At 36.9% G+C, this 13,143-nt stretch overlaps 1 protein-coding gene across 1 annotated transcript in view; it reads left to right on the top strand.

Moving 5' to 3' along the window:
* Window positions 1–1,451: 1,451 nt before the first annotated feature.
* The window catches only part of LOC129281961 (calcium-activated potassium channel subunit alpha-1-like), a 91,693-nt gene continuing 80,001 nt past the window's right edge, over window positions 1,452–13,143 (top strand). Inside the window, exons 1-2 of the mRNA XM_064113420.1 lie at window positions 1,452–1,474; window positions 2,190–2,300. Of these exons, the coding sequence (XP_063969490.1) occupies window positions 1,452–1,474; window positions 2,190–2,300 (134 nt within the window). The remainder of the gene's footprint in view (window positions 1,475–2,189; window positions 2,301–13,143) is intronic.

Here is a 13,143-nt window from a genome sequence, read left to right on the forward strand (position 1 = left end):
TTTACTTTTTTTTTTCAAATTTATTAACAAGAAGAATGTCAACAAGGAGATATATGAGTGTAACCAATAAATTTTATTGGTAAAGATAATTGTGAAAATCATTTTGATCATAGAATATTACCTTCCACAACAGAGCCTGAATTACATTGTATTCAATATCGTTTTTCAAATTTAAACAGCAACATGAATCATGATTGAAAATGCTATTACAAAACATGGATATAATGAGAAACAAAGGGTGTGTTCAATGTCCCCCATTCCCGATCGTAATAAGTAAACGTCTTTCAGATCGCAATTCGGAGGAAGAATGCGCAAAAAATGTATGTTTGGAAATGCGATCAGCTCCGATTTTACGAATTTCAGCATCGCAAATGGGACACTGAACACAATTGACCTTCCTTGTGATAGGTCAAACTGCGCAGTAAGCTGCTCTTATGAGCGGGAAATTTAATGAAAGACAGTCGATGAATAATCAGCTTTATATTTTCGACCACGAATGGTGGAATGCTGATTGCGTTTGTGTTCTGTGTTTGTATCGCGTTTTCAATCACGATTAATGCTGCTGTTTAAATTAAAAATATTATAGACATTGAATACTCCTTAATAGAGAGAGAGAAGGTTTGGCATGGGTCGGTTGTACATAATGTGTGCTCAATACAGCTCTCTGCGTAGACACGTGCCTCTTGACGATTGATTAATTAGATGATTGTTTACCTCACGAGCAAAGCATTGGGCTGTCCTACATAAAATAAACAGTGGGAACTTTGATTATCCCCCTATGATAAACAAGGAGGCAGATTTAAAAAAATGTAACCTGTAGGAGTAGTCTTTGGGAACAGACTTCCTTCTTAGATCCAAGTAACTCCTTGGCACTAGCTGTCACTGATGTCTGTCGCCATGATACCTCTGTGAACAAATAAACAATAAAAGTCAGTATTCATTTCTAAGTCGGTATTCATTTCTCATACTAACCCTAACCATGTGACAGTTTTTACACCTAAGAAAGAAAAAAAAATTATTTCACACAAGCCATGTAGAGTATTTTTCCTCCTAGAAAAAAAAGAGAATGTCACTGGAATCAGTAAATAATACGTTCATATCTGAGGCTGATTGCAGAATAGCACTTTATAACAAAGCTACAAAGGGTAGGCCTATCTGTTTGGTCATTTACACTTTCTTGGAAAAACTGCATATTTCAATTCACGTCTTGATACATATGAAGATGTCAATGTAATTTGAGAATGTTGTGCTACACTCTTTGCATTATTGTTTGGCTACTTGGGGTCCGCCCCGTGTTACTTAGGAAACTGAAAAATCCATCGCTCTTGTCGTGTCTAATTTATTCCCACCTGCACTGGACAGTTAGCATGGTGTCTCCCTGCCTTCTGGCTTGAGACTCCGTTACTATCCTTTGCCCCCTTACCGTAATAAACAAGAAAACTGTCATCAGTATGGTTGCCATGGAAACCATCTGGTAATGGGTGGGGGGGATGTTTTCATTCTCTAGATGCATCTCGGCACCAAATTTCTTTGTGGGTATTTTTGTAATGCATCCTTCCATTTCTCCTCATGCCCATCCATCTCATGATCGATTTGTATCTCTGTAGTAGCGTGTTTTTACATAGAATTCTTTATGAGGCAATGTGCATTGTATTCATACATCATATGGGTGTGGGAGGATGTGTGCGTGGGTGTATGGATGTATGGATCTTGTGAACACCCAGGCCCTCATGATTATCTCCCAACAATTTTTTGCCATGTCGATTTTCATATAATGTATGCCCATTTATACATTATATAACAAATTTGAATGCATCCCACAGACACAATTGTAGTACATTCGAATAGAATATATTGAAATATTATAACCTGCATTATTTCTTCATTTTCTATAAAATAAACCATCCCCTAACATCTTTTTCAGTACATTTCCTATATCTTGATATATTGATGTTTTTTATGATTCCCTGTTATTTTGTAAATTTGTGATTTTTTTTTTAATAGAAGATTATTACCACAGATTCTCTCGGGTTATTTTTATTTTTCAGGGCTCTTTTGAACATATCGAGGGTGAAATCACTTTGAGACTTCTTGTAATTTTCCCCCTGATTTTGTTGTGAAACTTGTGTTTATGATCATTACACGTCTCATTTCATATTCTTCCCCTTTTTTTATATCTCCCATCACAGGCATATAGTTGTGTGCGGTCACATCACGTACGACAGCGTCTCCAACTTCTTGAAAGACTTTCTGCACAAGGACAGGGACGATGTCAACGTCGAGATCGTCATCCTTGACACGTAAGTCAGCCGACATCGTTCTTTCAAAAGTGATTAAGCTACCTTGGACCAAGAAGTCATAATGGTTCATACTCAATTGGTCTAAAAGCATTTTATCTATCTTAGATGGTGTTATACCACATGGGCTATAAAACCCACTGGCCCGTATTCTGAAGTCGGGTTTAACTTAAACTCAGTTCAAAGTTGGGGTTTAAGTATGGACAGCCAATTGTTACATAATCACTAACAGTAGAGATATCATACTTCAGCTCATTTGGCTTTTAAATCATTCATAATTGTCTAGGAAGTATAAATAGATGATTGTCTTCACCATCGATGAATCAGGAAAGAGCACAGTAAACATAAGAAACATACAACTTAATAAATATTTTGATACTTTTGGCTTCCCATACTTAAACCACAACTTTAAACCTGAGTTTAAGTTAAACCCGACTTCAGAATACGGGCCATTTGGTCTAATGTCTGTTTTGTCTGATTTCCTAATATCAATTTGGTGTAATTGACTTTTAATAATAATAATATAGGGTATTTATATTGCGCACATATCCACCTTGTTAGGTGCTCAAGGCGCTCCTATATTACCCGGCTAAGCTAGGCGTTCATAGCGCACACAGCTTTTTAAGGAATTACTTCCTACCAGTACCCATTTACCTCACCTGGGTTGAGTGCAGCACATTGTGGATCAGTTTCTTGTCGAAGGAAATTACTTTTGTTCTACATTAATTTCACTTGGTCTAATACCCGCCAAATTCTTATTTATCTCAAGCCCTGTTTGCCTCATTTCTCTTTCGCATTCTTATATTTTTATTCTGTCGAATGAAAATCTGCGATGTTTCATTAACAACTTTGGTTTTGCAGGTCTGCATTGTAAGCACCTTTCAAAAAAGTGTTTTTCAGTCTTTCATGTTTGCCTTTTTAAAACGATGTTTATTGACAAGAACCTGCTTGAATGCATCTATGTTTGAACAAAAATTTGTTGAAATCCATCCCAGGTATGAAATACTATCACAGACCTGCCAACCAGTATGTTTTAGCCGTATTTAGTACGTTTTTGCAACCAAAAATCGTAATTTATTGAGAAAAATCATCTCTATATGTCTCTATTTCATAAAACGTACACAAATATGGTTATAAGATCAATGTAATTTCAGGTAACTTGTTTTTTTTTCAATCATTTTGTAAAAACCAGGGTGAGATATACACAAGTTTCAATGTTTTTTTTTTCTTCATCTGCAAGAGCAGTGAGCATTTTAGCTTGCATGCAGCTTGAGCGCCGTGATGGGTGAGTGCGCCAAGCATTTTATTATGAAATACACTGTTTTGGGGAAAAATACAAAATATATATCTCACACAGTAAAAATACTGATTTTTTTTGGTCAAAATACTGATTTTGGGGGATAAGAATACTGAAAATGCAAAATACAACTTGGCAGCTCTGCTATCAACTGAATGCAGCCTTTAAGCATAGTCCAATCAGTACTCCCATATAAACGCAGAGGATTGCCAATTCGCACCTCAACATGGGATTGAGTACACAGAGAGGGAGTGTGGCATTGTATATAGAGTTTCTCGCTAACGGACATGACCTCGTAATGGTATTTTTCATACTGTGTTTCATTAGAACACCGAGGCCTGAGGAGTGATGAAGATATACACTTTATTCAGCCTAATCCTAGGTCAGTTCCGAATTTGGAATAGCCGCATTGAAGATTTGGTTGGTTTTAGTTGTATTTCATGGTTTTCCTTGTCTTACGTATTTCAAATTTATTTTGTAATCTGATTTGGGATAATGCTTTCTCTCTCTCTCTTAAAAAGTCAATGTTTACTCCCTTTCCAACCCCTTAGTAGTGACATCAAGGAACACTAAATTTGGAATGAATTTAGAGTTAACATAAACACGAGACGGAGCGTCCAAAAATTCCACAGTGTTAAAAGATGAAATTCACTCAAAAACTCTTGATCTAGTAACTTTTATTCACTCCAATTAGTGAATCAATATCAGATGGATGAATATATTGCATAGGCCTAATATAGTGAATTCAATCAATTTATTTAAAAATCTTTATGATCATAAGGATGAAGCTTCTAATATAATAGAGATAAACGTAAAGTGATTAAGCAATATGAAAAGAGCAGCAACATTGAATCCCTGTTTTGGGCTTGTATTCTGGAACATGAATCATGTTAGGGATCTGTGTTATTTTAGTTTGAAACAAAATGCCTTGACATTTGCAGTCTACTCAGCTTTATAGCCCTCCTCAACTGCATACCATACACTTGAACTGAAAGATTATTGCATCTTGAAACTTTCAAAACTCTCCCCCATGATAATTACAAGAGTATTGCATGAAAGTTGTCATCGTGGCTTGTAGATGCTTATCATCATCTCAAGAAGGGGAATCTAAAATGAGAAATATGATCATGGAAGTCATATGGCCATCGGCAAGAACGGCTGTAGTTGCTACCGTAGTAGTATCATGAAGACTTAAAGCTAAATTACAGTAATTGCAGTAAAACACTAATTTCGTGAGGAAGTCTGTAAAACCAAGGTTAAGTATGACTATATCATCGTGGATCTAGATCTGGTACAGTTACATAAACTGAACTTTGTGAAATCATAAAATCTAAGCTGAAATACGATCACACTGAAGATTGCCAACACAGATAGGCACACGTGGGACAGTGTATTATTATTGCTGGAATAAAGACCCGACGGAAGTGACCGAATCCGCGCTTATTTTGCTTATTTCTCAGCAATTACACAATTTCTTCCAGAATCCTTTGGCACATATTTTTCATTCATGCAAACAGACACTTGGGTGGTCATTATATTAGATTCTGTAAAAAGTCATTTTGAGATCGTTACCAGAACTGGAATTTACCTTTAAAGATGGTTGACAATACCACATTAGTTACTACGCTGTGCAATCCGATTATGGTGCCTTGAAAGAATGATAAACAAGAAAGCAGTGTAAGAATGCTGTCTGATACAGCAGCATTAAAAGCAATCTTGCCACTTCTTGGCGAAAGACGAAAACATTCAAGGGGTAGCATAAAACAATTTACGACACATCGCTCCTTCATATACCCATCATAAAATACCCTTAAAGTGATTGCTTAACATTGGTTTGACTTTAAAAAAATCTGAGCTAGAAGGTCACACTTGTCACCTGTGTCTGTGATATGTTACAAAAATGAAGCCCAGAAAAAATTGTGTTCGAAAATAATTATTTAGTGCTTCAAAAATTGAAATATAAAGTGACCGAAAACACCATCTTAATTTCATCCAATACACTTATGTGTACTATTTAGGCGTCTATAAGACGCCTATTTACAAAATCGGGGTTTGCCTTGTAGTTTTGGCTTTTCATTCTCAATAATGGTTGTTTTCAGGGTTTATTAGTTCTAATACATGCACTTGTACACATGTTTCATCTTGGTTTGATAATTTTTTAAATCGGCTGCTCACAAAGTTAAACAATACCTTTAACTTTGCTTTCCTTCCTGTCAGCTCATAGAATATTGATGATACACAGTCTTGTCTTTTAACTCATTGCATATTAGACACCATATAATTCTTGTTTGATGAAAATTCACCAAGGTCGCACAGCACAAGCTGTAGCGACTGATTGTACAATCGCTTTTCACTTTTGATTATGCATCGTTGCCAATGCAATCAATTGCAAAAGCTTTCTAGGATCAATTTCTAAGCTATGTGCAAGGGAGACTAGAGCTGTATCATTTTTTTAATGATTTCTTTTATTGCCACGCAACAAAAACGTTCACGTATGGTTGCAGAACATGTTGCATATTACATCACACCCCAGTGACTATGTAGAGCGTTAGTGTTCCCAGCATGCCCCAGTAATTGGACAACTCTCAGGTGACCCACATATATCCATTTATCGGAAGTCTTCATGTAGGAATTGGAGAACATTATGACTGATTTATTGGGGGAAGCTAGTTATCAGACCCTGACATAGGTCATTAAGTGATTATTGAGCATGAAATGCAACTACGTAGACTCTTGGCATATATAGGAATTGAAAAGAATTATAACATCACTGGAGACCTTCAAATCCAAACTGAAGTCTTATCTTTTCAAACAGTATTAGTTATTGGCACTTTGACACTCATCAAAACTTTCTTTCTTTCTTTTCTTGTTTGCCTCGGAATAGAATATTTCTAGATAGATGGCGCTATATAAATGTCTATTATTATTAATGTAATTTGGAGATACTAAAGAGATTGGAAAGATCAGGATGGTTGCTTGATTTAAGAAAACTTAAGAACTTTCATGGGCCTGGCCACGGAGGATTATAATTGTTACTGGGTGTGCTGTGACAATGCTCAGCACCCCCAGTAACAATAGACTTATCCTCCGTGGACAGGGCCCTGTTAACTTTGAACTGACAGGATCGAGATTTAGAATTTCATTCAGGTCATAACCAGCATCATGGTCATTATCATCACTACACCACTGTCATTACCATCTTGACCATATTTCTTATCATAACCAATAATAATTGGTAGTAATCACTAAATAGTAATAAATAAGTAAATCATCATCATCATATCATCATCATCATCATCATCACCTTCATCAACTTTGAACTGACAGGATTAAGATCAAGGTCATAACCAGCATCATGGTCATTATCATCACTACACCACTGTCATTACCATCTTGACCATATTTCTTATCATAACCAATAATAATTGGTAGTAATCACTAAATGGTAATAAATAAGTAAATCATCATCATCATCATCATCATCATCATCACCTTCATCAACTTTGAACTAACAGGATCAAGATCAAGGTCATAACCAGCATCATGGTCATTATCATCACTACACCACTGTCATTACCATCTTGACCATATTTTTATCATAATCATCAATGATTGGTAATGATCACTATGTGGTAATAAAGAAGTAAATCATCATCATCATCACCTTCATCACCATCATCATTGTCATCATCATCGTCACCATCATCATCATCATCATCATCATCACCATCATCATCGCAGCCACCACCATCATGATGATGATGATTTTTTAAACTCCTTCATATATGAGGAGGAGGAGGAGGAGAAGGTGGAGGAGAAGGACAATGACAAGGGGAATGAGCAGGAGAAGCAGGAGGAGGATGAGGAGAAGGAGGAAGAGAAGGAGGAGTAGGAGTAGGAGGAGGTTGTGCTCGTCAACTGAAACCCCTTTTCTCCTTAGTGGTCACTGGTCAACATCATGCAACTTAAAAAAAAAAGACAAACTCATAAATCCATTTACATTGATGAACCCGTCTTATTACCATTCAATAGCATGGATTATGGATCGGCTACCCCTAAAAAAACAAATAACCCCCCTGATTCTGTCCCATGCTTTGATGCCACGAGCTGTAGTGTGAAATGCGATCTTGAGGATGCTCAGGCAGCACACTTTGGTAATTTATCTAGGCCTCTTTACAAGCTTGGCATGGCATCCAATATCATTTTCTACATGGTCTTGGGAGAACGTGCATACTCTTGTAGCTGTACATCTCTGAATTCCTTTATGCACTGAGCAGGGGTGCTCTTGTTTACTCACCTGCATTGCAATATGATTTATAGTGGCAACACCTTGATGTTATTGATAAACTTTTGGTTTCATAAATGGTGACAAAATCAATGAATAATATGTTGCCATTGTGTGAAATAAGTATTCTGTTTTTGTATTTGCAAACTTGTCTCTATTTTTTTCTGAAGAGGGAGGACATCGATGCATTCAAAATGAGCAATGTCTCATATCGTACCTAGACTGTCAATTTTGTATCGAAATGACAAAAAATATTCACAAAGTATTGAAAAATAATCCTTCTCTAGTCTGTACAAATGTATTTTCCCAATATATCTGTGACATGTCAATTCCTTTATCATCATCCAAGTATAATAGGTGTTATAGGCTTAAGATTGATTTCCTTAAAACATCAGAATTAATATTTTCAGTGCTGATTCTGCATATTTTTCCTTGGATATAATTATTCAAAAGCTTTTTCGTCAGAGAGATTAATCATTCACAAAGATCCACTATACTGACTCAAATGAATAATTGTAGCAAAGGCATCGTATTTTATATACTTCGTTCTTTTTTTTATTACTACTAGAGCATTTTGTTTTCATTCCTAAGGTGCGATGGGTGTATATTAAAAGAGCATTATATACTAGAATCACATCACTCCGGGGCCCCTAAATTTATATTTTCTCATTACATTACAACGCAGTATGATTGCTGAAATCCAAAATTACTTTCCTCACCTCAAAACATGCCAAGAATATGAATTCATCCCCTGGTGTTTATGGAGTTGTTTTGCGTGGAAAGTAGACTGAGTAATTTCTACGTGGAGGCGAAGAAAAAGTGGTGCTTCACGCAATGTGATTTACTGTTTGTTTTTAACAAGACGCTCGACAGATCATTCCCATCTATTCTGAGGAAGAGAGAGAGAGAAAATTATTTGTTTCTCCAAGATAAAGTCATTAATCAATGGTCTTGTTTATTATTTACCAGCATTGCTTGAAAAGTGGATATTTTTAATTAATTTATTTGAAAATCACATCCCCTGTACTGCTCTTTCTGGGTCCCGTCTTACAAAGAGTTGCGATTGATCCGATCAATCCCAACTATGGACGGCCATCAACGTCAACATCTATAATGCATGACTTTTCAAAATATTTCCTAACTATGATGCATATTCATGCTTTCATTGTTTTCTTGAAAATTCACTGTGCTTCTCTTTGTTAACAAAGGACATTGTGCAAATTTCCTGTAGAAAAAATTATGACACTAATGGATTTCCATAGTTACCATTGATTTGTTCAATTATGATTTATTTTAAGACGGGGCCCAGGAGTCTTTAATAAAACTTCCTGCTTTTCACTGATAAATGTTTCGGACGTAAATCCTTATATATGCCTATCTTTATGCAGGTAAAAACAAATGATATGCTGCATTTCCTTGTTAAACTCATTGCATAGGATTCGAGAAAGTATTGATAATAATGAGTCTACCCAGCCCCCTTCCCCCCAAAAAAAATGTTATTGGGAATATCATTTTATTAATCAAACTTGAAGACTAAAATGTAAACGACCCCATGGAAACATATCTTTCATTTTATCCTCCTTCATTGCCATTTATATATGTTTTTGAAACCTAGTTTCAATTTAAGTTGATTGAATTTTTTTATAAACATACAGGAAAATTGTTCTCAAGATTTTTGTTTATACTCTCATTTATCATCCATCACAAGATTGATATAGATTCTCCCGTAAATCAATTTATTTCTTAAGTTTGAAAATCTATTGTGAAAAAAATCCAAACTATTACCACCGGTCGAGTGTCATAAAAAATAAAGATCAATACATACAGTGAAATATGTCATGCTTGTCACATTTTCAAATATTGACAAAAGCTCTACGTGCTACATCTTGGAGATAGAGATCTCATGTAAACAATAATTCATATGCGTGGAATGTTCGGAGTACGGGAATTGCAGGAAATCTGGTCAAGTTGTCCTCTGTGGGAGTGTCACTATTTTCTGACTCTCGCCTTTCAATCAAAGGCTCTCAGGTTTAAGTCCTACTCCAGGGGTTAATTTCCAACAGCAAAGATATTTATCCACTTTGGCTGCTCTGGACCCAGGTTAGGTGGACAGGTAACTGGTAGGATTTATTCCTTTAATCCTTAATAGCGCCTATACTATATGATGGCTCAGCTTCAACAGCTGGGGTAGTAATATCATGCCAAGTACCAACTGGGTTTAGCCCATGAGCTAAAACAGAGTTTTCGCAACTGCAACACAGGACACTCTTAGGAACATAGAGAACATATTGTCAAATGCCCTTCATCGCAATTAAGTCTTTGTCAAGGGTTGGTGAATCGCAACAGCACTTTCGTCCCATACTTTGGACAAAGGACATTTTTGCAATTTTTTGTCAGCTCCAAAACGTAGGATGAAACTGCGTTTCCACTCACCAATTTTCGACAAAGACCTCCCAGCTTTTATTATGATTTGACTTGCATTTTCAATGCATTTGCAGTGTTCAAGGATTTTTCCGTGTCAAGGTGCAAAGCTCCCTATTATAGATCTAAGAAATATACCAACTGCTTGTAGATAAAGTGAATATTAACCATGCTCCCTTGTATGGAAGGCGATGTGTCCCAAAATGCCCTAACACCCCTGATCACAAGTAAGAAAAGAACCCCTTTTCATGGGTTTTACTCTGCACTTGCATAGTTTCTGTCTGTGTGAGCACAGACAGAACAGAGTAAAAACCCCTTATCAGTGGTTTATAACCCCTGATCAGGGGTTTCAGGGCATTTTGGAACATATTGCCTTCCATATGTACCCTTAGTTTGTCTCCTGAGTCTGAGTACTCTCCTTACATTGTGTTCCTTGAAGCAATGTGCCAAGGCAATTATGTGGTCAATGTGTAGCTTGACTGAACCCTGATAACACTGTTTTGGGCCTTTTCCTTGATTTCTACCTAAGGCAGTATGTAAAGATGTTAGAGAATGCTGCTTGACATTACCCAAATACGACTCCACCCTTAACATTTTTATCCATGATTGACCTATCTTCAAAGAAAAAAATGAGGTTGTTTGAATATTCCAGGAAAAAAAAATCAGTCAACAATATTAAGTATGACTCCTAGACAAGGTTCAATGTATATATAGCCTTTGTTATTATGCTTTTGCTTTTCTTAGCATGGAAGAGTCTGAATATTGAGGTATACACTCTTAATAGATAATTATGGTCATTGATCATTTGCTATATTCAGTATTTTTTATGATTTGGAGTGTAATATTCAAATGGAAATGAAATTAATTGCAAATTGATACTAGAATCATATCACTTCATTGAATTCATTTGTATTGGATATAGGGTAGAAAGTAATAACTCATTTTTTTGTAGCATATTTTCCAGTCATCTGAGTTGATTGCTTGAATCCAAGCTCACTACTTCTCTATCCCAGGAGTAGTGAATCATTGATAGCCCATTGACTGCTGATTTATCTAATGTCATAGAATTTGGTACAGGGACCATTGGGTCCCTGTAGCCAACAGGACGGTTAAGATATCCCGTGAGCTCTGTTTCCTGGGCTTAGCTTGGCTATGTACACTGCTTCTGCCATACATGTAGTTCTCCAAGATCCAGGATTCTCCTCCCTTTCTGTATTATGGATGATCCCCTCAACATCAAGTCTACCCATTCCTCCCCTGAAGGGCTAAGGCAGCGATCTGTGAGTCTGATGCGTTTTGAGTGTTCCATCTTCAGCTAGGCAACGTGGCTTTGTACTTTGTTTCTTTGCAAGAGTCTCTGAGATTCAGAATTTTACATCCACTTTTTTCATGTAATTTTGATGATCCCCTCAACGTCAAATGTACCCATTACTTCCCTAAGGCCCTGAAGGCAGCGATCCGTGATTCTGATGCTTTTTTAGTGTTGCATCTTTAGCTATATAGGCAACACTAGTCTATAGGCCTACACTTTCTTTCCTGATATCTCCAAGATTCAGGGTTTTGCAGCCCCTTTCTTATTTTAAATGATTCCCCACTCCTTTCCTGAAGTGCTAAAGACAGCTATCCTTGATTCTGATGCTGTTGAAGTATTGTATCTTCAGCTTTGCAATGTCGCTTCGTACTCTGTGGTTTCTTTTCTTATGTCTTGTCTCTGAGAGTATGGCTCTCACATTCCCCTGTTTAATTTTTGATGATTCCTTTAAACATCAAGTCCACCCCCGAAGCCCTGAAGGCATCAGTCCTTGATTATAATGCTTTGTGAGCATTGCTTCCTAGGCTCGGCTACACTACCTTGTATCGTTCCTCTTGCCAGCCAGACTCTGGGGGATGCGCCTCGTGTCACACCAATTACTTCAGCCCAGATGAACCATTTCTCATCACATGAGCTGGAGACGTTCCATCCGCTCCACCTCATTTCACTGCATCAGGGGGCTGTGAGAGTTCCCCCGTGAAGAGGAGAGCCAATGCTCATGTTGCCATGCCAAGAGATTGGCAGGGTGCTAATGATAATCACCTCAAATTTGTAAACAACATGAATTACCTTTCCATCTACTATCTAATCATGTTCTATCGTGTTTAAAGACGAGATCAAGTCGAAGAGAAGTAATGTACTTGTCATGAGCTCTTGCATTTTCTTCTTTTCCTTCTCCTTTTTTTCCTTCCCTATTTTTGCTTTTGCAAAGCACATATGGACAAACCAAAACAACCCTCTTTCATTCTATCTTCTTTTAGAAATTTTTCATAATAACATATTTTTACAGCTGTTGGGATATAGGGTTTGAAATCTACTCAATTCATTGCCTTTGATCGGCTGATAGTGAGTCTGTCATAGAAATCTTGCAATTCTTAGCATGTTCTTTAAATAATACTGGCTAAAAGAAAAAGCTCTTGATACGTCAGAGCAGTATAGATAGATCATCACCCCAATCAGTGGATCCTGGCTTGCCTGCACACAATGTATGGACTTTCTCCACTCCCTGGGGGAGCAGTCCATCAAGAGTTTCCAAAGTCAATTGTTAGGCTTTTTTTTTTACCAAAAAAAAAGGACACATAAGTGTGTTCATATCTTCTCAAGATTCATGTTCTTTGGCAAATCACATCAATTTGGTCATATCTTAGTGCTTCTGTAAGTGAATCACTTCTTGGTCTACACCTGCTTGTCTTCTCTCTGTTCTATCTAATCCTTTTCATCCACAACCTGGGGCCTCATTTAATTTCTTACAAAGAATTGCGATTGGTCCGATCAATTGCAACTATGGAAAAGCCAGCAAAGTCAACGTATA

This window comes from Lytechinus pictus, chromosome 18 (assembly GCF_037042905.1).
Source record: "Lytechinus pictus isolate F3 Inbred chromosome 18, Lp3.0, whole genome shotgun sequence".
Lineage (NCBI taxonomy): Eukaryota > Metazoa > Echinodermata > Echinoidea > Temnopleuroida > Toxopneustidae > Lytechinus > Lytechinus pictus.